A 25573-nucleotide genomic window follows, 5' to 3' on the forward strand; every position below is an offset into this window, starting at 1 on the left:
CTATTGGCCTTACTTTACCTCAGTTCCTCAATGATCTTAATAAACCACGGTATCAGACTTCTCTCGCAATTGTATCTCAGGTGACATTGCGTAAACTCGGCTGTGTTTCGGCAAAAGAAACAAATTTTAACGTGCCAATTCTGCCAATCATGGCGCTTCTCTGAGACTTACAAATGGCTAAAAAGCCAGGCGAAAATAAACGACATTTTCAATGCAAATGTTTTTAGCTACCAACCAAAGCAGAGGTGACAGATTTTTTGAATGGTCACCATGCAATTATGGAGCGGCTCCAGTTAATACATACAAAGAATGGGAGCATAGGCTTCAGTTTAGAACAGTCCTTCCCCGGGCGCTCAAGCATTTCCCCTGCAGTGGCTGCCTAGAACCCCCACCACTACCGCTGTCCCCACATGTGCCCTACCGATTGCACCTCTATTGGTCACGTTAGTATGCACGCACTCCACCAGGGATTTTTCGCTGGTGGGAGGACTGGTATGTGGTGCTCTCAGCCTCATGCTGCTAAATGAGGAGCTGCTTGACAGTAGTAGCGTCTCCAGGCCATGAGAACTGACAATGGCTGGGATATCGGTATGCTGAACTCTTCATCCTGTACCCAATGACGCCATTGGTGGACAATGACATGGCAGTCAGTCGATATCTGGGCCTGTGGATCGAGTTACAGTTTAAGGACAGAGTCAGTGTTTCCCTCTACACCTATTGTTTCAGTTTTTCCTTCATAGAAAAGTCCAGAACTGTTAAGTCTGGTCAGTACACGATGCTTTTTATGTTTCCTGGGCATATTGCTGTGATTGATTTGCCGTGGTTTGAAAATGAGGCTTCATTTGTAAACAAAATCTTACATCATTTTGAAATTGTGGTAGACATCATTCACAGAATGAACCGATTTTAATAGTAGTGTGAAAGTATGAACAGTTTCAAGAGAAAGTTACCCATTGCCTTAACAGCAGAACACAGGGCAAGAAGTGCAGTGCCACAGGTAACACCACAAACTGTACCTGAGTCCTGTGTTTTTTGTAGGACCACCTCTCGTGATGGCAGGACATGCCTTTTGTAGTACTGTTACTCACATCTGTCAACACCTGCTTTCTTTGGGACTGGAATTATTGTATTCTTCTTGAAGTCTGAGGGTACTTCACTTGTCTCATACATCTTGCTCACCAGATGGTAGAGTTTTGTCAGAACATCAACAAAAGCAAAACGAGGATAATGGAATGTAGTCGAATTAAATCGGGCGATGCTGAGGGAATTAGATTAGGAAATGAGACACTTAAAGTAGTAAAGGAGTTTTGCTATTTGGGGAGCAAAATAACTGATGATGGTCGAAGTAGAGAAGATATAAAATGTAGACTGGCAATGGCAAAGAAAGCGTTTCTGAAGAAGAGAAATTTGTTAACATCGAGCATAGATTTAAGTGTCAGGAAGTCGTTTCTCAAAGTATTTGTATGGAGTGTAGCCATGTATGGAAGTGAAACATGGACGATAAATAGTTTGGACAAGAAGAGAATAGAAGCTTTCGAAATGTGGTGCTACAGAAGAATGCTGAAGATTAGATGGGTAGATCACATAACTAATGAGGAGGTACTGAATAGAATTGGGGAGAAGAGGAGTTTGTGGCACAATTCGACGAGAAAAAGGGACCGGTTGGTAGGACATGTTCTGAGGCATGAAGGGATCACAAATTTAGCATTGGAGGGCAGCGTGGAGAGTAAAAATCGTAGAGGGAGATCAAGAGACGAATACACTAAGCAGATTCAGAAGGATGTAGATTGCAGTAGGTACTGGGAGATGAAGAAACTTGCACAGGATAGGGTAGCATGGAGAGCTGCATCAAACCAGTCTCAGGACTGAAGACCACAACAACAACAACATACCTTGTCACTACTTCATCATGCTCTACACATGTTACGCCCTTAAAGCCTGCTTCGTAGAATCTTTCCAATGTTACAGAAAAAAGGTGTGGAGTTCCATTTAAGAAACAAAGTTTGCATTTTAACTCGGAAGCCACAGCAGTCAAAAATTACTTGTGGACAACACAAAATTTGCCAGGGATGTGTTCGATCCCAGTCTAAAGCGAATTTTGTTTTCCTTTCGATATTTTTCTTTACTTTTTGTGCGCTTTTATGGTGATAATAGCTGGTACCCGCTTCCTCTACGTTCTTTTCTAAATACATGAAAAAGGAGAGAAAATGCTATTGATTTCATATTTAATAGGCAGCAGGTGCATACGAGTTTGTTACGATCTATAATACCGCCATAGAAACAGTGGTCAGAAGTAATTGTTGCGCTATGCTCACTGCACGAAGGAAAAATTTTCGCAATAACATTTAACTTTCAACAAATTTAACACGAAACTTACGTAATTAACATTGTACATAATTGGTTTTTCATACACTGCTGGGAAAGAAAGCAGCACACTCAAGCAGTAGCAGCCTGTTATCATGCATTAAAGTGCTGCAGCACTCTGTATATATCACAGTAAAATTATGCCGTTTCTCTTTGAAAGTTTGCTAGTATGCAGATAATGACGGGAACATGTTTTGTAGCGCTCTGTCCGTGGTAAACAAGAAACCAGCGTCGAGCGCTGGAGTGATGGTAGCCACATTACGATCAACTCACACAAGGGACCGAGCTTTGTTTTCGACTGCACATGCTGTGACGTGACGTCACCCTTTCTGGCACTGACAAGGGACGTTTCTCGGCTCGAAGAGGAATTTGTATTTAAATATTTGTACAGAGATTCTTCCCACATTTCTACCCACGCCTGCGACGGCGTGTGGTTGTGTTGCTCTCGGTTTGTACACATGAGCGCTTGGACTATTGGAGGAAGAGGGGGCAAGAGGGGTTAACACTCCAGTCTGTTACTTCGACTCGTAGTCGACGTATTTAGTTTTCGCGTGTCAGTATTGTCACATATATACACCAAAAATAGACGAAACCATTAATGTTTGAAAAGTTTTAAATATTGTGGCATTTAAGTTAAGTTTTTGGCGGATCTGATAAACGTTAAAATTCATTTGACTACTCAAGTTACATTGAATAGGCTTCTGGATGAAGAGAACGACTTTATAGACGGTAAGGCGAATAATAGTGTTTAAGATTGCACTGCTAGTGGCAGTGGCGGAAACAATCTTCAAAAAGAAGCTAAAAATTTCTTGTGACTATGTCCCTGTAATAGAAAATAAATCAAATATTATTAGTATTTTAACAAAGTTTTTGGAAGTATGCCTTGAAAGCATTTGTGATCATTATGATACACTTTCACATATGGTTGCGCCCTGCAACTCGTTATTGAAGAGAATTCAATCTATAAAATCACATCGAACATCTAACTAATATTTGAATATGTTGAGAAAAAGGGCATAATGAACATCCGTTTCGAGAAAACAAGGCAACCAAATAACAGGAGATAAAATAACACATTCTGTCCCAATCTGATGTAACAAGAAATAAAGAAAAATGTCTATTACTGCACCTGGAAGTTTGGGCCACGGAAAAAGCAAGCGAAAATATTCTGTAGCTTTCATAGCATGTTCCAAAGCAATCGAAAATGATCTGCAGCTTCCATAGCATGTCTCAAGAAAGAAAACAGAATGTGCCGGAGACACATCACTGCTTCCATGACAGCCAGATATGTACAGGAAACAAAGATATTCTCCAGTCTGGAGCCTGTTTTGTCGAAGATGTAAAACAGAAAACCGCGAGTTTCCAAACACAACCACGCTGCATTTGGAACACTGATCAAAGTAGATTTAATCATGGACTAAAAAGAGGAAAGTCAACAGCTGCATTGATCCAGTCTGTACACAATACAACTCACAGTTATATATTAGATGCTGAACTGTCAATGAGAGGGAGCCTAACAAAAAACCTGTATATCTGTCTTCAGAAAAAACTTTTGCCCAGAAATTGCATTCGCTAAATCTGCTTATTGTGTTTCAGCATATTGCTTCACGGATTTTCTTGAGGAACCTCATGTACATTTTTAAAGTCTGATATTGGTTAAACTAAGAGTAACGCAAGTGCTGAGTAGAAATATTCTGCGTAGACTGCCAAGAATAGTTGCTGAAAGAAGACAGAAGTTTGAGAGGCGTGTTCTTCGTATGATGTTCTACGTATGAAAGACGGAAGGATCGTCGAATAATCACTTGCGGAAGTCAACGGATGGACATACAGGAAGATGAATGTAACATCTGTTAAGGATCTCCAGTGCACGGACATGAACTGGGTGGAACCTCGAAACCAAACAGCTGATCGAGTTAGCTGGAGTGATTTTGTTGCCCCATATGCTGCCTCGTATTGGTGGAACTTAGTCTGAGCAAGCATCCCAGAGTCGCATTTCCAACTACGAATGAGATAACTAATATACATACATCAAAAAAAAAAGTTTTGCATCACCCCGGTTCCCAGAACTCCTGAAGATAGACGTTGACTGTGGATACTGTATCACAGACGTAGTCCCTTTCACTGTTCAGAGGTGTCAGTAAACCCGCCCAAAGATGTAAACAACCATGCATGAGCAGTGCCTATTAGACGGAGGGGGTCGGACAGCCAATAAATTCTAGTCGTTCCCCCAGGAAGGAGCTACACGGCTCATGTTGTCTGTAGTTCAACCATGCCTAGAGGTCAATACCGCGGTACGATCGCGCCCGCATTGTTACTTTGTGCGAGGAAGGGCTCTCAACAAGGGAAGTGTCCAGGCGTCTCGGAGTGAACCAAAGTGATGTTCGGACATGGAAGAGACACAGAGTGAGGAAATGTCGATGACATGTCTCGCTCAGGGTGCCCAAGCGCTAATACTGCAGTGAACGACCGCTAGCTACAAATTATGGCTCGGAGGATGCCTGACAGCAACGCCACCATGTTGAATAATGCTTTTTGTGCAGCCACAGGACGTTGTGTTACGACTCAAACTGTGCGAAATGGGCTGCACAATGCGCGACTTCACTCCCGACGACCATGGCGAGGTCCATCTTTGCAAACATGACACCATGCAGCGCGGCACAAATGGGCCCAACAACATGCCGAAAAGACCGCTCAGGATTGGTTCAAATGGTTCAAATGGCCACACCGGCCGGCCTCTGGATTGGCATCACGTTCTCTTCACTCTTGGGTACCGCATACGCCTTCAACTAGACAATCGTCGGAGATGTGTTTGGAGGCAACCTGGTCAGGCTGAACGCCTTAGACACACTGTCCAGCGAGTGCATCAGGGTGGAGGTTCCCTGATGTTTTGGGGTGGCATTATGTGGGGCCGACGTACGCCGCTGCTGGTCTTGGAAGGCGCCATAACGGCTATACGATACGTGAATGCTGTCCTCCGACCGATAGTGCAACCATATCGCCAGCATATCGGCGAGGCATTCGTCTTCATGAACGACAATTAGCGCCCCATTGTGCACATCTTGTGAATGACTTCCTCCAGACATAAACCCTATCGAACATGTCTGGGATAGATTGAAAAGGTCTGTTTATGGACGACGTGACCCACCAACCACTCTGAGGGACCTACGCCGAATCGCCGTTGAGGACCGTAACAATCTGGACCAACAGTGCCTTGATGAACTTGTGGACAGTATGCCACGACGAATACAGGCGTGCATGAATGCAAGATGACGTGCTACTGGGTATTAGAGCTACCGGTGTGTACATAAATCTGGACCACCACCTCTGAAGGTCTCGCTGTATGGTGGTCCAACATGCAGTGTGTTGCCGGCCGGAGTGGCCGAGCGGTTCTAGGCGCTACAGTCTGGAGCCGCGCGCGACCGCTACGGTCGCAGGTTCGAATGTTCGAATCCTGCCTCGGGCATGGATGTGTGTGATGTCCTTAGGTTAGTTAGGTTTAAGTAGTTCTAAGTCCTAGGGGACTAATGACCTCAGCAGTTAAGTCCCATAGTGCTCAGAGTCATTTGAACCTTTTTTTTTTTTTTTTTTTTTTTTTTTTTTTTTGCAGCGTGTTGTTTTCATGAGCAATAAAAAGGTCGGAAATAGTGTTTTTGTTGATCTCTTGATCTCTATTCCAGTTTTCTGTACAGGTTCCGGAACTCTCGGAACTGAGGTGAGACAAAACTTTTTTGATGTTTGTGTAAATAGTGAAAAGATATTTTATTACTATAGACTAACAAAGAAAGATCTGAATACACAGATCGAAATTAGTAAATGATCGCACAATATTCAATTCAGTTCAGACCATATCAGGGTAATGAGAAAAATATAAATCTTGCTGCTATTAAATATTATTTACATTTCTATTTATTATCCATGTAACAGCGCAATTACAAATTCTTTTCTCATTGATAATTTGTCCCGTTTTTCAGATTTGTGATAAACGGTTACAGTTCAAAGATTACCTTTATTCTGTCAAGCCGATACCTTGCTTAGACGGATCTGCAATATTATATCTTAGTTTATGGGAGCGTGCTGATGGCTGTGCTGGCTGAAAATGAATTAGTGACAGATCACGCTGACGGAGCGTTTCCAGTATGTACTATTATTTCCTCCTCATTTTTCGGATGCCAACACGACAGCGCTGTCTTTAGTTCGCTTTATTGGCTAACAGAGTTACAGGTCACAACAGAATTAGTTCGGCGAAGCATCGAAAACGCTCTCAACCTCTCCTGTAATAATGTAACAGATTTTGGAAGACGTGTGTTCCCTATAGTCGCCGCCGTATATTTATTAATGTTATTTTTATCATAACAATGAAATCTACGTCTACATCTACGTGATTACTCTGCTACTCACAATAAAGTGACTAGCAGAGGGTTCAATGAACCACCTTCAGGCTGTCTCTCTACCGTTACACTCTCGAACGGCACGCGGGAAAAAAGGGCACTTAAATTTTTCCGTGTGAGTCCTCATTTTTCTTATTTTATCGTGATGATCATTTCTCCCTATGTAGGTGGGTGCAAAACAGTATGTTTTCGCAATAGGAGGAGAAAACTGGTTATTGAAATTTCATGAGAAGATCCCGTCGCAACGAAAAACGCCTTTGTTTTAATGATTGCCACTCCAATTCACGTATCATGTCCGTGACACTATCTCTCCTATCTCTCCTATTTCGCGAACATACAAATCTAGCTGCCCTTCTTTGTACTTTTTCGATGTCGTCAGTCCCACCTGATGCGGATCCCACACCGCACAGCAATACTCCAGAATAGGGCGGACAAGCGTAGTGTAAGCAGTCTCTTTGGTAGACCTGTTGCACCTTCTAAGTATTCTGCCAATGAATCGCAGTCTTTGGTTTGCTCTATCCACAACATTATCTATGTGATCGTTCCAATTTAGGTTATTTGTAATTGTAATCCGTAAGTATTTAGTTGAATTTACAATCCTCAGATTTGTGTGACTTATCGCGTAATCGAAAATTTCCTGATTTCTTTTAGAACTCATGTGAATAACTTCTCACTTTTCTTTATTCAGGGTCAATTGCCACTTTTCGTACCATACAGGTATCTTACCTGAATCATTTTGCAAGTCGTTTTGATCATCTGATGACTTCATAAGACGATAAATGACAGCATCATCTGCAAACAATCTAAGACGGCTACTCAGATTGTCTCCTATGTCGTTAATATAGATCAGGAGCAATAGGCCTATAACACTTCCTTGGGGAACGCTGGATATTACTTCCGTTTTACTCTATGAATTTCCGTCTATTACTACGAACTGTGACCTTTCTGACAGGAAAAATGACGTTCTATAAGCAAAACAAATACATCGAGTTCTATCATCCAGTACAATCTAATAGAGACTTAACGGATTTGTGTATGTGATGGGCGTCAATGTAGTTTTATCAATATTTGAACTTCCGTCTTTCATAATCCTTTAAAATTGCAAGGCCTGTAAAGCTTTAACCAGCGTGCACGACGTGGTTATTTCTTCGTACCGTTACTAATGGCTTCAGTGTTCTACGCAGGCCGCTAAAGGCCGTGATCTACCTGATACTTTGCGAGACCCTCGTGTAGTACGACTGCGTCAGGCAGAGCCTTATACATAGTCAAGGTGGCAGTCGTGCGTCAAGGCCGCAATGACAGTGAATTACTAACGTGAGCTCCAGTGCTTAACACGCCTCGCTGCAACTCGACACCTGTATTTACAGTGCCAGTCACTGAAGAGCATGGCAGAGTCATCTTTCATTCTACTACAATACCTATTAAGGTTTTTACCCACCCCCACGCACGAATGGAATGCAAGAGGAATGATTACTTAATTGCTGCTTCTTGAAAAGTATGTATGCTTTTATTGGATATTTGTTCATCCTCCCCCCCCCCCCATCTCTCTCTCTCTCTCTCTCTCTCTCTCTCTCTCTCTCTCTCTCTCTCTCTCTGTGTCTCTCTCTCTCTACGTCTCTCTCTCTCTATGTCTCTCTCTCTCTCTCTCTCTCTCTCTCTATGTCTCTCTCTGTCTCTCTCTCTATGTCTCTCTCTATGTCTCTCTCTATGTCTCTCTCTCTCTCTCTCTATGTCTCTCTCTCTCTCTCTCTCTCACTCTCTCTCACTCTATGTCTCTCTCTCTCTCTCTCTCTCTCTCTCTCTCTCACTCTCTCTCTCTCTATGTCTCTCTCTCTCTCTCTCTCTCTCTCTCTATGTCTCTCTCTCTCTCTCTCTCCATGTCTCTCTCTCTCTCTCTCTCTCTCCATGTCTCTCTCTCTTTCTCTCCATGTCTCTCTCTCTCTCTCCATGTCTCTCTCTCTCTCTCTCTCTCCATGTCTCTCTCTCTCTCTCTCTCCATGTCTCTCTCTCTCTCTCTCTCCATGTCTCTCTCCCTCTCTCCATGTCTCTCTCCCTCTCTCCATGTCTCTCTCTCTCTCTCTCTCTCCATGTCTCTCTCTCTCTCTCCATGTCTCTCTCTCTCTCTCTCCATGTCTCTCTCTCTCTCTCCATGTCTCTCTCTCTCTCTCTCTCTCCATGTCTCTCCATGTCTCTCTCTCTCTCTCTCTCTCTCTCTCCATGTCTCTCTCTCTCTCTCTCTCTCTCTCCATGTCTCTCTCTCTCTCTCTCTCTCTCTCTCTCCATGTCTCTCTCTCTCTCTCTCTCTCCAAGTCTCTCTTTCTCTCTATGTGTCTCTCTCTCTCTATGTGTCTCTCTCTCTCTATGTGTCTCTCTCTCTCTATGTGTCTCTCTCTCTCTATGTGTCTCTCTCTCTCTCTCTATGTATCTCTCTCTCTCTCTATGTCTCTCTCTCTCTCTCTCTATGTCTCTCTCTCTCTCTATGTCTCTCTCTCTCTCTCTCTCTCTCTCTCTCTCTCTCTCTCCTACTCTCTCTGTCCATCTCTTCCTCCCCTCCTATCCTCTTACTCCTCTCTATGACCTTCAGCCTTGTTTATTGATATTGCGAACGCAACTTTTGTTTTAAAAAAAGTCGTTTAAAAGTAATGGGTAAATAGGTTTGGATCATTGGTACACGGGACGTGAGACACACTCTCCAGTTGCTGGATCTGTGAAGGTAGTGACTTTAATGATGGTATTTCGGATAGCTTTAATCTGAGAATGGGTAGGAGTACAAAGTTTCAGGTGATTCAGATTCCGTAGTAGTATTGTATTCATAAGCCGATAAGCCATAAACGTAACTTCCATGTTTTCTGTAAAACAGACCCCAAGGGATAAGATAACACATTATTCTGTATACAGTTTTTGTAATAATTTATATGTAAGGAAAAAACTGCGTTTGAGAGAAACAATCTGTAAAATCGTTTAGAGGCATTGCTGTCTTTGTTGACAGTGACTACAAGAAAGAAAACGAAATCGCACATTTTTCGCAGCCCAGCATTTGCTTTCCCAGAGTATTTTAACAAAGCCTGAGCTTTGTTGTTTGAAAAAAATAAGTACACCTTTGTCAATCTGAATGTTTATTAGTGCATCGTGTAAAAATGCGAAATAAATCCGTCAAGTTCTTCCGAGATCTTTGGTAACAACATTACGAAACTACTTACACGCGCGCCCGCCCGCCCCATTTGTAAAGCAAAAGAATAATTATACGTACCAATTTTGCGATTACCTTTTCAAGTTTGATCACACTAGACCATTATAATAAACCAATATAGCGGTATTGCTATGTCAAGCGATACTACAATCATTGTACTAAACACGGCGATCCTATTCTTTTTTCTGCGGCGTTCATTCTAATTGCAGCTATAAAATACAGGATTTATGCCTACTGGACTAACAAGTCATCCTGAAATACTGATGAAAACACTATACTTTTCGAAATTATTTCGCAACATAACAAACAATTATTTTTTTGTTTCAATACAAAAGATTTTGGTTGTAAAAATTAGTTTAGATTACACTTTACGTAAGTTATAACAAATGCCATATGATTCGAATATTTTTCTAAATCTAATTTACGTAATGTTTCATGGAAGTTTATTGTCCATTACACAGAAGTATTATCGTCTCATAATACACTTAACTTCTTCGTAAATAATTTAACAGTTTGCAAAAGCTAAGTATGTACTGTCATTTAAAAGTGGAGTATTTTAAAATTCCAAAATTTCCGTTTTTCAACTTCACAAAATAGCGTTTACCATTACTTTATTGCTTTGATTTTTGCAAGCCTGAAAATAAGTTTACATAAAATTGTTAATAATACGAAAACCGGATGTCGTCATAATCATTAATCCGAAGAATACAGCTTACAGAACGTACCATAAGTTCGCGTTTAAATAGAGAGAACTGCATACGCGCCAAATGATCAGTCAATAGTTGGCAGTCAGTATGTGCATTAGTCTGTTTTAGCGAGCCTACAGCATGTCTTGTTTCATGAAGGTACGAGTAAAAAGCTCTTTTTGGTGGTAGAAAGTTGAATGGGATATTTTTACTGTTACTTAGAGTTAAAATGTGAAAAGATATAGTGAAAAAATGACTTGACTTTGTCAGTAAAAAAAGAGGAAAAACGACGAGTATAAACAAAAGGACGAGTATATTTGTCTTTATATTTTTATTCATCGACACCTTTTAGTAAATGATTTCTATCTTTGAACTCTAAAATTGTGCTACATTAGCAATTAGTGATGCTAGAAGAGCACGTAATTTGAATACAAAACTGCAAGAGTAGTTTCTCACATAATTTTGTCTTAATTTTATACACAGACGACGGTGCCCTCTTCTCATTTTGTGTGTGTAATGAGATTTGGGAGATTTGAAAGTGGTCCGATGTTCAATGTTACGGAAGATCCAAATGGTACATTTTCGTACATGGGCTCCTTATCAAAACTTCATTTAGTAAATACCCTCTACAAAGCCTATAGGCCTGTAATACGAATTGTGAAACACCCCGTGTATGTAGAAATCTCTACAGAGCAAAAGTCTTGATTTTTTTAGTCCATGTGTAAGTAGTATCAATCGAAATGGAAATGGAAACGGAAATGGCTTAACGCAGACGAATTTACCTTTTTACTCGTAATTTGTTGAGTTACATAATATCAGACTCACAGTTTTAGTTTCCAGAATGAATTACCACTGCGGAGCAAAATGTGTGCCGACTGAAACTTCCTGGCAGGTTAAATCTGTGTGCTGGACAAGGATTCGAAAATGAGACTTTTTCCATTTGTGGGAAAGTACCAAATTAACTATCCTATTCTCAAAATTTTACTTTTTCCAATATATCTCTCTAACCTTACAGTCGTATTAAAGATCACTTAAATAACTTTCTTCCGGGAGTGCTAATCTCGCACGGTATGGAGCAGAAGGGAGAAACTGAACGGTGCTGGTGGAAGTAATGCTGTGAAGACAGGTCGTGAGACCTCCTTGGATAGCTCAACTGTAAAAAAGGATCTGTAGAGCACATGAGGTTTCAGGTTCGAGTCCTCTGGCACACAATTTTCATCTGCCCGGAAGTTTTCCTTTTAATGGTTTCTTCATGAAGCTGCCAATGATGAGGCAGTCTTGTGCTCCTGGTGCCTTACACGACATTAGCTTTTCTCTCTTCTCTGTTAACTTGATTAGCTATATTATGTACTGAAGCTACAGTTAATAACTGGTACGAGTAGGTCACCGTATAGTTCAGGCGTTGGCTGGTCGACAAACATGTAATCAATGTGGAGATAAACATAATGTAGGGCGTGTGTGTGTGTGTGTGTGTGTGGGTGTGAATTTATTTTGTATTGGTGTACTCGTAGGACATCTATGTCTACATCATACTCCGCAAGCCACCTAATGCTGAGTGGTTGAGGGTACGTCTGCTACCACTGAGACCCCCTGCCCCCTCCCAAAAATGGCTCTGAGCACTATGCGACTTCTGAGGTCATCAGTCACCTAGAACTTAGAACTAATTAAACCTAACTAACCTAAGGACATCACACACATCCGTGGCCGAGGCAGGATTCGAACCTGCGACCGTAGCGGTCGCTCGGCTCCAGACTGTAGCGCCTAGAACCGCACGGCCATTCCGGCCGGCCTCCCACTTTTCCTATTCCTCTCGCGAATGGCTCGTGGGAACAAGGGAACAATGATTCTAGGTGAATCTCTGTGTTAGCTCTAATTTCTTGAATTTTCTCAATGTGATCCTTTTGCGAGATGTATGTGGAACGTCAAATTCTTCCCGGCACAACGCCTGTCTCGTGACATCTGCCACTAGAGGTTGTTAATCATCTCAGTAACGTTCTCGTGCCGACTAAACGATCCGTGACGAAACGAGCCGCTCTTCGTTGGATTTTCTCACCGAGTGTAGAAGTCCTTCCTGTCAAGGGTCCCAGATTGATGAACAATACTCGACACCCGGTCGAATAAGTGCATTGTAAGCCATTTTCTTGGTGGACGAGTTAATTTTCCTTAAAATTCTTCATATGAATCTGTCTGACATCTCATTTCCTAGTATTTGTTTTATGTGGCCATTCGACTTACGGTCGCTCTGCATAGTTGCTCCTAGACGTCATACCGTAGATGCTGTTTCCAGCATTTTGTTATCAGATCAGCAGTAGTATAGTAGTGGATTTCTTATGCTATGCCGGCTGGAGTGGCCGAACGGTTCTAGGCGCTTCATTCTGGAACCGCGCGACCACTACGGTCGCAGGTTGGAATCCTGCCTCGGGCATGGATTTGTGTAATATCTTTAAGTTAGTTAAGTTTAAGTAGTTCTAAGTTCTAGGGGACTGATGACCTCAGATGTTAAGTCCCATAGTGCTCAGAGCCATTTGAACCACTTTCTTTTGCTATGTATGAGCAATGTGTTACATTCATTTTTGGTTTAGGGTCAACTGGTGGGGCTTCCACCAGTCATTAATCCTCTGTAAGTCATTCTCCTAATCGGCAACCTCATACTTGGCGAACAGTCTTTAAGAGCTTCAGACGCTTTCTACTAGACCCTTTATATATTTTGTAAGCAGTAATGGTGCTATCACACTTCCTTGGGGTACTCCGAAAATTACTTCAACATATGTTTACTTCGTTCCGTTAACAGCGACGCTTTCAGTTCTGTCTGCAAGGAAGTCTTGTATTCAGTCGCAAATCTGATCCGACACCCGCTGAGATGATGTTTGTTTCAATAACGGAAGTGCGGGACGGTGTAAATTTCCTTCCTGAAAAGTCACACAGCATCACCTTGGTGCCTTTGTTTACAGCGTTATGTGTCTTATGGAGGAAAAGAGCGAGCTGAGTTTTGCAAGATTTCTGTTTGCAGAATCCATGTTGATTTTTAGAGAGATTTTCGTTCCCCAAAAATGTCAAAATACGTGAAAGATGATGACAATGCTTCGCAACGTTTTCAGTTTTGTTTTGTGCTTAGCGGCCTATAACAAATTCTTGCTCCTTTATTATGTGTGTTCCATTTGGGGTTCTCCATTACTGTATTTATGGAGCTATTTAATTTCGTATTTTCCTCACGGCACGTGTGGCATGACAATGTCGTTCGGCAATATTTTATCTTTGCCGGCAGCGCTTAAATATCGCCGGATTTAAAACAATATTTCTTTTTCGTTATTACCAGTTAACTCTGTTTCTTGTCCTCCGAGCAGTTACTACATTAAACTAGAGCTCTACTGTTATTAGTGCCAGGTTACACTACCAAAACGATGCCGTCGTTAGAAGGCCGTCGGCTGCGACAGCGCTTCTGTTGGCAAACGCTGGCCCGCCCGTGTGCACCGACCTTGGCTCACACTTCTTCCAACACGCCGCACACAGTACCCTACCGTCCCGCTCAAAACAAGGTTATGACATCGTTGTCTGTCTTCAGACGACTGCATTAATATGTATGGCAGCAAACTGTGTCGAATAAGCTGCTCTGGATGCGCTTGCATTCCATGTCAGGAATAACACCTGTTGCATTTACAGTTCTATAACGGAGGCCTTACCAAATTATTACCGGATATTACGTAAGAAGTTAGTTTAGAGGACAAACTACCAATGAAAAAATTAAAATTGGAAGAAGAATTGAAAGTGTAAAGAGTGAGACGTGACAGTGCATTACTGCCACATATTTGAACCAACTCGTCATGGTTTGATGTAGCGTTGTTTCCTTCAGTTAAAATTGCTGGATGATACTACACTATCAGCGTAGTGTGTCATTTTGTTCGCCGGCCGCTGTGGTAGAGTGGTTCTAGGCGCTTCAGTCCGGAGCCGCGCTGCTGCTACGGTCACAGGTTCGAATCCTGCCCCGGCCATAGATGTGTGTGATGTCCTTAGGTTAGTTAGGTTTAAATAGTTCTAAGTCTAGGGGACATTTGAACCATTTGTCATTTTGTTCCGCTTCTCTAGCAGCGTACTGCGGTACAGTAACTTTGGGGCCTCAACTATGAAACTTAAGTGCGAACCTTAACTGCAAATAAACAAATTAGTTAATTTTTTCCAGGTTTTGTCAGCTCTTGTTTGAATACGAAGTAAAAAATTAGTTCACCGAGCCAAAATGAAGGCAATCCTAGTGAAATTATTTGAGGCGTAGAGGTGTAATCTCCATGGAGGTGTAATAATGGTAACAGGTAAGAAGGTAACACCCATCTCAGGACTTTCTGCAAACGTAACGTTATCTTGACGTCACACGCAATATCGACAATCAATGCGGCAGGTGCCATATTCATTTTGGCGCATTTAGATGTGTGTGTATTATAAATTTACAATATGCCGTTTCAAAGTAATGGTGCAAATTTACGACAAACACATCACCATTATAACTAAATATCAATAACGTATCAACAATACAAGCCTTGAAGACATTCTACGGGGTGAATCACTAATTAGTGCCCCCTAGAATAGCTCCGATAGTATGATAGTAGCTGAAACGTTTGTGAGACAAACGCTGCATGGGACAACGGAGGCCATAATATGGCGTTGGTTTTTTGTTGCTAGGTGCGGTCGCATCAGAGATATGAAGGTCAAATTTTTAAAAATGGGATTCTATAGTTTGATACTGATTTTCTGATAGCGGCTATCGAAACGAATCCGATGATATTAACAGTAAAGTCTTTGAAGGTCAACGAAGGTCACAAAAGTGGCATGAACGTCCATTTGCAGAAGGTATCAATGCAGTGCTTTACAGAAGGTATCAATGCAGTGCTGCAATCTTCGTATCATGGACTGAGTGGCATTCCTTATCACTTCGGCAATTATCGAAGAACATGCTCTGACAATTCTCTCTCGTATATCGTGAAAATAGTAAATATTCGCCGAATACGGCGTATCCATCTAAAGTGCCATTGACATGTAAACATCATTCGACGCTTTCGCAAGCCGACCTGTGTGGCCGTGCGGTTCTAGGCGCTTCAGCCTAGAACCGGGTGACCGCTACGGTCGCAGGTTCGAATCCTGTCTCGGGCATGGATGTGTGTGATGTCCTTGGGTTAGTTAGGTTTAACTAGTTCTAAGTTCTAGGGGACTGATGACCACAGATGTTAAGTCCCATAGTGCTCAGAGCCATTTGACGCTTTCGCAATACAACATAAAAGGAACGGCAAGATTAGTATTGTCGAATCAAGCGAATGTGAATGATGTATTCCTTCGAAGAACAAGTCGATATGCTTCTCATTTACGGAGAATGCCAACGAAATTCAGTGAGAGCTAGAGATTTATACGCTGAAAGATATCCTCAACGTACTCACCCCACACGTCGTACATTTAAATATGTGTATGATAAATTGAGAACAGCTGGATCTTTAATGCATCGGAAACATATCCGACAAAGGAAAGCTATTAAAGAGGAAACGAAATTGGTACTCTTGCCACTGTTGTTCGAGATCCTTGTGTTAGTCCGCGTAAAAAAAAAAAAAAAAAAATGCTCTGGGCACTATGGGACTTAACATCTGAGGTCATCAGCCCCCAAGACTTAGAACTACTTAAACCTAACTAACCTAAGGACATCACACACATCCATGTCCGAGGCAGGATTCGAACCTGCGACCGTAGCAGTCGCGCCCGGACTGAAGCGCCTAGAACCGCTCGGCTACCGCGGCCGGCATTTCGCATGCCATAAATATCATCCTTACCATATCAGCCTCCACCAAGAATTAACTGGTACGGATTGTATGCGTCGCATTGAATTCTGCCGATGGGCTCAACTTCAGATCCAGAGGTATGACACATCTATTAATTTGATTTTATTTACTGACGAGGCTAGATTCACGAACCATGGAAATGCTAATTTGCAAAACATGCATTATTGGGCAACTGAAAATCCATGTTGGCTACGGCAAGTTGCACATCAAAAACCGTGGTCGGTGAATGTATGGTGTGGGATTCTGGAGGCCCTAATTCATTGAAGGAAATCTTAATGGTAGGAAGGACAACACATTCCTGCAAGGAACACTAGGTCTGTTATTGGAAGAAATACCTTTTAGAACAAAGACCAGAATGTGGTATCAACACGATGGGTGTCCGGCACATTTTTCGCTAATGGCTAGAATGAGCTGCAGAGACAATCCCCAAATCGTTGGATTGGACGCGGAGGAGATGATGTCGTGGCCGGCTCGTTCGCCAGACTTTACAGCTCTGGATTTTTTCCTTGTGGGAATTCGTAGAAGGCATTTCTTATAACGACGTTACAACTACTCCTGAAGATATGCGAGACAGAATTGTCAGAACATGTGCTTCGATAAGGGCCGATGTTATGAGGAATACCACTCAATCCATGATAAGAAGATGCAGCACTGCATCGATACCTATGGTTATAAGTTCGGAATCCTTCTGTAAATGGACGTTCATGCCACCTTTGTGACCTTCGTTGACCTTCAAATTGGATTCGTCTCGATAGCCGCTATCAGAAAATAAGTACCAAACTATAGCATCCCATTTAAAAAAACGAAGTTAGCCTTCATATCTCTGACGCGACACCACTTAGCAACCCCGTCGTCCCAACAACATTTGTCCCACAAACTTCTCAGCTCCTATTATACTTTCGGAGTTATTCTTGGTCGCAATAGTGACTCACCCTGTATAAAAACCAAAACAGGAGACTAAAATCGCAAGACGTAATAGATAAGGTCGTGGTTTACGGAGTGAAAGGATGTAGTTTCGCATCCTGGTACAAGTTAATATTATTTTTCATCCTAACATTTTAAACAAATTCTGGGACTTTCTGGTAAATGTAACACAATGATCTTCTGAAACATTCGATGTCATTTACATTTTTGAATGATTAAAGGAAGAATAATTAAATATTTGACGATTTCCGAGTGTGTGTTTAGGCAGGAACCTAAGAGGACATTTTAAATTGTTGCCAGTGAAACGAGGAACCGGAACATTCATTTTCTTCTTTGTCACAATGTCGACAGCAATCCCTGCGGTTGTTGGTATTACGTGTGATGTCAAAATGACGTCACATTTGCAGCAGGTATTGTGAGAAGTGTGTTGGCCGTACAATAAGGGGAGCTGTCATGACGTCAACAACTGGAAGTCTACGTCTGCTATGTTAATAGCCCTAAACATTAGCTTCTGGATTCTGATGGAAGTGCTCTGTAAAAAAAAAAAAAAAAAAAAAAAAAAAAAAAAAAAAAAAAAAAAAAAAAAAAAAAAGCCAGCTTCAATCATTTACAGACACACCAGGTGCTCCGATTATAGTCTAAAGTGCAAAGGAATCACATTTCATTCATAAGTGGACTCGTTCAAGCGATATTTTCTATATACATGCATTTCAGTTGCGCTTGTTACTTTTACTGCAGTCGTATTACTGCAATTTGATCTCAGACTTCCTATCAACACAACTCCGAGGACGCCCTGGCTGAACGCTGTGAGAACTAAATATTACAAACAGTCCAGACATACGTTCTTAGCATTTCCGGGAAGAGGACATAGACGGACCATCAGTTTCGTCGTTCCGTGTTAAGTAAAACATTGGATTGCGAAAGCAGCCTTGGACGCTTCTTGGCTATTCGAAACATGTAGCAAAAATGTCCTAGTACTGGATCAAATATCCCTATAAGACCAGAAAATCTTCTAAAATTTCCTTCCTGACACTGCGTTATTCGTGAAAGTACTGTATTATAGTCGCCCAGATAGTAATGCACCACATTTTTTTTCTTCAACAATCGTTTATTGAATATAATGAAACGTGCACAAAAGAAACAACGATGTTTCTTCTACACACCCTATTTCCCATGTAACCTCCTTCTCTTTCTATGGCTCTTCTCCAGTGACACAAGGAAGTGTATGCCCTTTCAGTAGTTCGCCTTATTGCAGCTTTCTAAGCAGTCCAAATCACCTTTTCGTTATCATCCAAATGTCTTCTACGAATGTCATCCTTCAATGGCCCAAAAACTGGAAGTCTGAGGGAGCTAGGTCAGGGCTGTAAGGTGGATGAGATAACACTGTTCAGCCCTGTATAGTGATGTATTCCGAAGTCACCAAACTTGTGTGACATCGAGCGTTACTATGCTGAATCAATCACTTGGTTTGTTATTGCGACGTAGTCGCTGGGAGCGCTTCGTGAGTTTGGTTAATGTGTTAACGTATGCTTCAGAGTTAAGTGTTCCTCCTGGCATCATGAATGAACACATCAGCAAGCTGCATCTACTCATGACAGCCGCAGATGGAGTCCCCGCGAACGCTACAAATCTTTGAGCTCTCAAACCGCCTTCTCGTAAATGCCTCACCCTCTTCGACCTGCAGATAACCGTACTTCTGTCGACTACAGATGCTCCATAAACTGCATACAAAGATTTTTGAATCTTCCCAACAGTTCCTTTCTCTGCAGTGAGAATTCTATGACGACGTTGGCTGTAACGTATATCACTTACTGATGCAATTTTGAAACATTACTGTAGCTACGCTGTCTGTAGGAGGAAACGGAATATTTGCCCATGCACTCTACTAACTTCAAATAATGCATACCTAAAAGTTTCGCATTCGTACAATTTGTGTTGGCTAAGAAAAAAAGAATGTGGTGCATTACTATTTTGGGTGACTCTCGCATTTACTATGTAAAACAATTGTTGAATGTAAACGACGTAAATTAAGAACAAGAAGCAACTGTAAAAAGTCTGGTAATGTTTAGGGCCTACTGACATGGCAGCGGCTTCAAAGCAATGCACGGCGCAAGCGTGTAGTGCCATCTCTCCTCATTATACCTCCACGGAAATCTCGGAGTTCTATTACAGTCCCACACCAGAATGTGCAGTACAAGATTTGTTATGATAGCGGTCGCTGTGCAGTGTCAGGCACTCTCCGCCATGCCCTCTGCCAGGTGTGTTGCTGAAACAAGGTTTGCAGAAGAATCGCTGCATGGCGCAGAATGTAGGAAGCCACTACTGGCAGACAGAGTCCTGCTGTGAGATATGTTCGTGTGGAATGCTCGCTTGGTTCTTACTATTCCGCACAAGATGTAAGCCTGGGTCTGCATTCCTGTACGCCTCAGTTCTGAACTGTCATTAAGTTTCCAAAAATAAATTTTCACCTTGCAGAGGAGAATGCGCTGATACGAAACTTCCAGGCAGATTAAGAATGTGTGCTGGACCAAGACTTGAACTCGCAACCTTCACCATTCGCCGGCAAGGTCCCTGCCAAGGTGAACTAAACAAGTGCTATTCACGACTCGTTCTCACGGCCTTACTTCCACCAGTACCTCGTCTATACCTTTCAGACTTTACAGACGATTTCCTGAGAAGTCTAGAAGATAGGAGATGATGTACTGGCGAAAGTAAGGCTTTAAGGACCGGTCATGAGTCTTGCTTGGGTAGTTTTTATTTTCTTATTCCACAAAAACAGTAACAAAAATGGCTCCAATGAAATGACATAAATAAGGTGACAGATAATTGCAGTCATTAATTACAGCATTCAAAGAGTGAGTCTTTAGCAGTAGCACAATTTAGCACCTTCACTGTCACCTTCAAGTTCAGTTGGAGCACCTGCCCGCGAAAGGAAAAGGTCCCGATGTCGACTCTCGGACCAGCACGCAGTTTGTAATCTGCCAGGAAGTTCATGTCATTAAGTTCCGAGATACATCTGGGAATTTTCTGTAACTAGAGTGCAGTTGTAAGATTCAAAAGTTATAACAGACGGCATTTGAGAAGGGAGTGAGACAGGTTAGTACCTATCTGCCATGCTATTGTCCGTGCATGGGGCAAGCACTTAAGGAAACCATGGAGAATTGTGGAGATTGAAGTGAGAAGAAATAAAGCCTTAAGGTATGCTAACGACAGTGCAGTTCTTTCAGTGACATCAAAAGACTTGGAACATCAGTTGAACTAACCGTGTAGTATCTTGAAAACTGGCTGAAAGTTGTAGATCGATAATAGTAAAACAAATCTAATAAAGTGAAGTCAGAAGATGACAGAGAAATTTGATTAAGAAATTAGACGCTGTAAATAGGAGGATATGAAACATTGACGGGAAGTAGAAAATATTTTCTGAAAAAGAAAAAATATGTTAACATCAAATTTGAATTTAAGTGCCTTACGTGTTAGTACTTGGCGTGCGGCCTTTCGAGGAGGTGAATCGGTGGGGACAAAAAATACAGACAAGACGAGAATAGAAGCTTCTGTAACATGGTGTTACAAAGGAATGTCGAAGATTTGTTAGGGTAACTTATGAAGAACTATAAATCGAATTGTGAAGAAAAGAGCTAACATATTGACTACAATGATGGCTAGATTGATGAAAGGAACTAGGTTACAAAACACTCGTTCGATCAGTAGTTTAATAATTCAAATGGTTCAAATGGCTCTGAGCACTATGGGACTTAACATCTGTGGTCACTAGTCCCCTAGAACTTAGAACTACTTAAACCTAACTAACCTAAGGACATCACACACATCCATGCCCGAGGCAGGATTCGAACCTGCGACCGGAGCGGTCAGGCGGTTCCAGACTGAAGCGCTGAGACCGCACGGCCACACCGGCCGGCAGTTTAATAATTCTCGTCACTACGGGATGCACACCACATAGGAGGTGGCTTACAAAACACTCGTTCGACCTATACTTGAGTATTGCTCATCAGTGTGGGATCCGTACCAGGTCGGGTTGACGGAGGAGATAGAGAAGATCCAAAGAAGAGCGGCGCGTTTCGTCACTGGGTTATTTGGTAACCGTGATAGCGTTACGGAGATGTTTAATAAACTCAAGTGGCAGACTCTGCAAGAGAGGCGCTCTGCATCGCGGTGTAGCTTGCTCGCCAGGTTTCGAGAGGGTGCGTTTCTGGATGAGGTATCGAATATATTGCTTCCCCCTACTTATACTTCCCGAGGAGATCACGAATGTAAAATTAGAGAGATTAGAGCGCGCACGGAGGCTTTCAGACAGTCGTTCTTCCCGCGAACCATACGCGACTGGAACAGGAAAGGGAGGTAATGACAGTGGCACGCAAAGTGCCCTCCGCCACACACCGTTGGGTGGCTTGCGGAGTATCAATGTAGATGTAGATGTAGATAGAAGAAATAAAGAAGATCCAAAGAAGAGCAGCACATTCCGTTTCCGGTTCATTTAGTAAGCGCGAAAACTTCACGAAGATGCTCAGCCAATTCCAGTGGCACACGCTGCAGGAGGCGTTCTGCATCACGTTATGGCCACCTGCTAAAGGTGCGAGAATGTAAATTTGTAGAAGAATCAACAAATGTATTGCTTCCTCCTACGTATATATTGCGAAAAGACTAGGATGATAAAATTAGATTCGAGACCACGTGGAAGCTTACCAGCAACCATTATTCCCGTGAACCAAACGCTACTGGAACTGGAAAAAGGGAAGTGATACTGGAACACAAAGTATTCTCCGCCGTACACCATAAGGTGGATTGTGCAGTATAGATGTAGAGACTTCAAGGACGTCCCGCCATCCAAACGACCTCCAGCAACAAAATTACCCGTATTCAATGTGTCTTATGTCCATCGTTTCTTCCTAGACGTACAAAAGAGTCACATCACAAAACTTGTCACGTACATATTAGCTATTCCGGCGCATAATATACGACACACCTACTTTTTAAAACACCAGTGACCGCTGTGTGTTTCAGAATATGCCATGCAAGACATTTTCGATACGGAAGGGTTTAGTGCTCCTGAAAGAGAACAATATTTGAAACATTTACTTGTCACATCAAAATTAATTCTTATACGTACAGCTATCTATGGCTACGTAAACGTGCATATCTTGCGAAGCACTGTAAAGTGCACGGTATAGGTTACTTAGTTTTGTACCACGTATGACAGGCTGTTCTCGTTTCATTCGTGAATAGAGCGGGGGAGAAACGTTTAAGCTCCATTGTGCACTTTCATTAGACAGACCTAGTCTCTGCATGTCCTACGGAACGATACTTAGGTTGCTGTAGTGTAATCCTAGGTTCCTCACTTTTTGCTGGTTGCTGAAACTTTGTAAGTAGGCTTTCGCGCGACGGTTGACATTTACAAGAATCTTCCAGTTCATGTTTGCAACATGCCCGTGACGCTCTTCCGTGATCCAAAGAAACCCTCACGTGACCGTTCCTACCGTCCTTTTTGTTGTGATTCTTGCTGCTGTTGTGCGCTTCAGTCCGAAGATTGGTTGGATCCAAGCATTCGCAGTAGATGGTTCATCTCTGCAGAAATTCGTGATACGACTGTGATTTGCTTTTAGTGAATGATGCATTATTATTATACTACTTTCACCGGGAAGTTTTTTGCAGATGTTAGACGTATTGAAGAACACGGTACAACTGTGACACACCCGTATTTTTATGCAGTGTGGAGGACAAATGACAGCACTACAGGGGACGGAGCACTGCATACACGTGCTGACCTCCAAACAGTGTCTTCTTTCAGTTATTGATGTGAATGTTTTTGACCAAGCAAAATGTTAACTTCGACACGACTTTCTACGTGTTAACCTAGCTTATCAATTTGTTTTACTTCAATGTACTTTTACGTTGACTTGAAAATGCTGCATCTTACCGAAACTCGTCGTCAAAATATTATTCACTAAATGGATCTTATGTTGATAACATGAATTTCTTCCAATACGTTACAGCTGCGGAACACGTTTCACACAAGAAAGGAAGTCTACTTTTCTTTATAATCTTCGTAACCTACATCCACTGAAGTCATGCCTTAGTCTGGCTCCATAGCTCCGCATTACCTTCCATCACGAAATTTGCTACTCTTTGATGCGACAGGATTCTTGTATCAGTCCATCCATATAAAAAATTTAACCAGTGCTAATAATAATATTAATAATAATAATGTGTGACGAGGGCCTCCCGTCGGGTAGACCGTTCGCCTGCTGCAAGTCTTTCGATTTGACGCCACTTCGGCGACTTGCGCGTCGAAACCAGTGCTATTAGGTCGCTAATAAAATCCACAAGCTGTTAGTTCAACTTAGTCCACTCACCTAACATCTTTTGACTTAACAGCGAAATATCAGCTTTGGTTAACTTTTTATAATTATCAGTATCGTCGCAATCCTCATACACGAATTGAGTCCTATTCAATAAATCTATCCATTCTTGTACCAAAAATTTACGTCTACCAAATTCTGTTCGGTATATCTTTTCAGCTACTCGACCTACAGATCTAATCTTCAGTATTCTTCTGTCGCCTCGAATTTCAGGAAATTTAATTCTGTTGTAGCCTTAACTGTTCATCGTCATCGTTCCACGTCCATACAAGGGTACACAAATAGCTTCAGAAAAAGACTTCCTAGCACCTATATTTACTACACAGCAGCAGCTGTATTTTGAATATTCTGAACCAATATTGTTAGGAAACTAACAGTTTCGTGGTTTTTAGCCACATCATCAGGTGCGTACAAACGTTAATACGTGGTAAACGACATAGAAAATGTAGAAGGCTCAACCTTCATATACAGATATTTGTCTCTGACTCAAGTTTTTATTCGTGAATATACAATCTATGAACATTATGATTTTAACTAAGAAGGTTGGGTCTTCAATCAAATGGTTCAAATGGCTCTGAGCACTATGGGACTTAACTTCTGAGGTCATCAGTCCCCTAGAACTTAGAACTACCTAAACCTAAGTAACGTAAGGACATCACTCACATCCATGCCCGAGGCAGGATGTAGCGGTCACACGGTTCCAGACTGAAGCGCCTAGAACCGTTTGGCCACTCCGGCCGGCTGGGTCTTCAATTTCTTCGCCATGTTTTAGTGTTTATATGTGCATGACAAGGTGGCTACAAGCCTAAAAACCGCTAGTACGGCAACAAAATTGGTTCAAAATACAGCTGTTTGCGGAGTTCTTACTTTTTTTTTTCTTTTTTTTTTTTAAAAAAAACCCTAAATTTACATCAGATATTAAATTTCTCTTTTTGCAGAAACACATTTCTTGCTAACGCCAAATCTGCGTTTTGAACGCCTTTCTCGTATACGTTCAATATCCCCTGTTAATCCTCTCTCGTATACGTTCAATAACCCCCTTTAGTCCTGTCTGCTACTTGTCACACGCATTTGGACGACATCCTAGGATGGATTGCAGGATTTATTTTTCCAGCAGATTCCTAGTGCAGAAACGTTAATGAAGCGTGACGGAGACTGACCTCTGGCACCGACGGCGTACGTGATGTCCGTGAAGTCGATGTCGAGCCGGGGCCTCCCCGTGAGAGTTGCCAGCGTCGGCATGGCCAACGCGCGCTCCACCTGCTGCGGCTGCGGTTGCTCCATGTCGGCCGGCGTGCGTGCTGTGCGGCTGGAGGCACAGAGGCGACTGGAGAGCAGCTGGCTGGCGCTTCTGACCGCTGTCTCACTGACTGCTGACTCCGCGCGCCTCGGCGGGCAGCGGGTCCCGTGCGCCACGCCCACACGACACTCCCGCCTTCCGACCGTGACTCGCACGTGGTCTGTTGGTGCGCTAACCAAGCAACGATCAAGAAGAAGCCAGTTTGGCCACCCAGTTATGTCCTGACACTTTTTCCGTTGCGACCAGGCTTATCACTGGTTTGATGTGGCGCCCCTCGACTTCCTGTGTGGCACCGATTGATCTCAGGGTTAGCACATGTACCCGACGTTCTCTGTTAAGGACTCTGCACACACCTCAGTTCATCCACCGAGCACTCAATTTCGTGGCAGCCTACTCGCATCCCGATCGACCGCATTTACAGTCTGTGACTAGGTGATGTGATTTGTTTGTTTTAAGTCAGCTGAGATTTTCTTCTACGAGATCTCGCTTGGTTTACACGGAAAAAAACCTGGGGTTGCCTTGGCTGCTTTAGAG

General features: G+C 42.4%; 1 protein-coding gene across 1 annotated transcript in view; it reads right to left on the minus strand.

Annotated features, from left to right (window-relative positions):
- LOC124802653 (ATP-binding cassette subfamily G member 4-like) overlaps positions 1 to 25089 on the minus strand; it is a 404387-nt gene extending 379298 nt beyond the window's left edge. Inside the window, exon 1 of the mRNA XM_047263559.1 lies at positions 24900 to 25089. Coding sequence (XP_047119515.1) covers positions 24900 to 25023 — 124 coding nt within the window. The 5' untranslated portion in view covers positions 25024 to 25089. The remainder of the gene's footprint in view (positions 1 to 24899) is intronic.
- Between the last annotated feature and the right edge of the window lie 484 nt (positions 25090 to 25573).

This window comes from Schistocerca piceifrons, chromosome 6 (assembly GCF_021461385.2).
Source record: "Schistocerca piceifrons isolate TAMUIC-IGC-003096 chromosome 6, iqSchPice1.1, whole genome shotgun sequence".
Lineage (NCBI taxonomy): Eukaryota > Metazoa > Arthropoda > Insecta > Orthoptera > Acrididae > Schistocerca > Schistocerca piceifrons.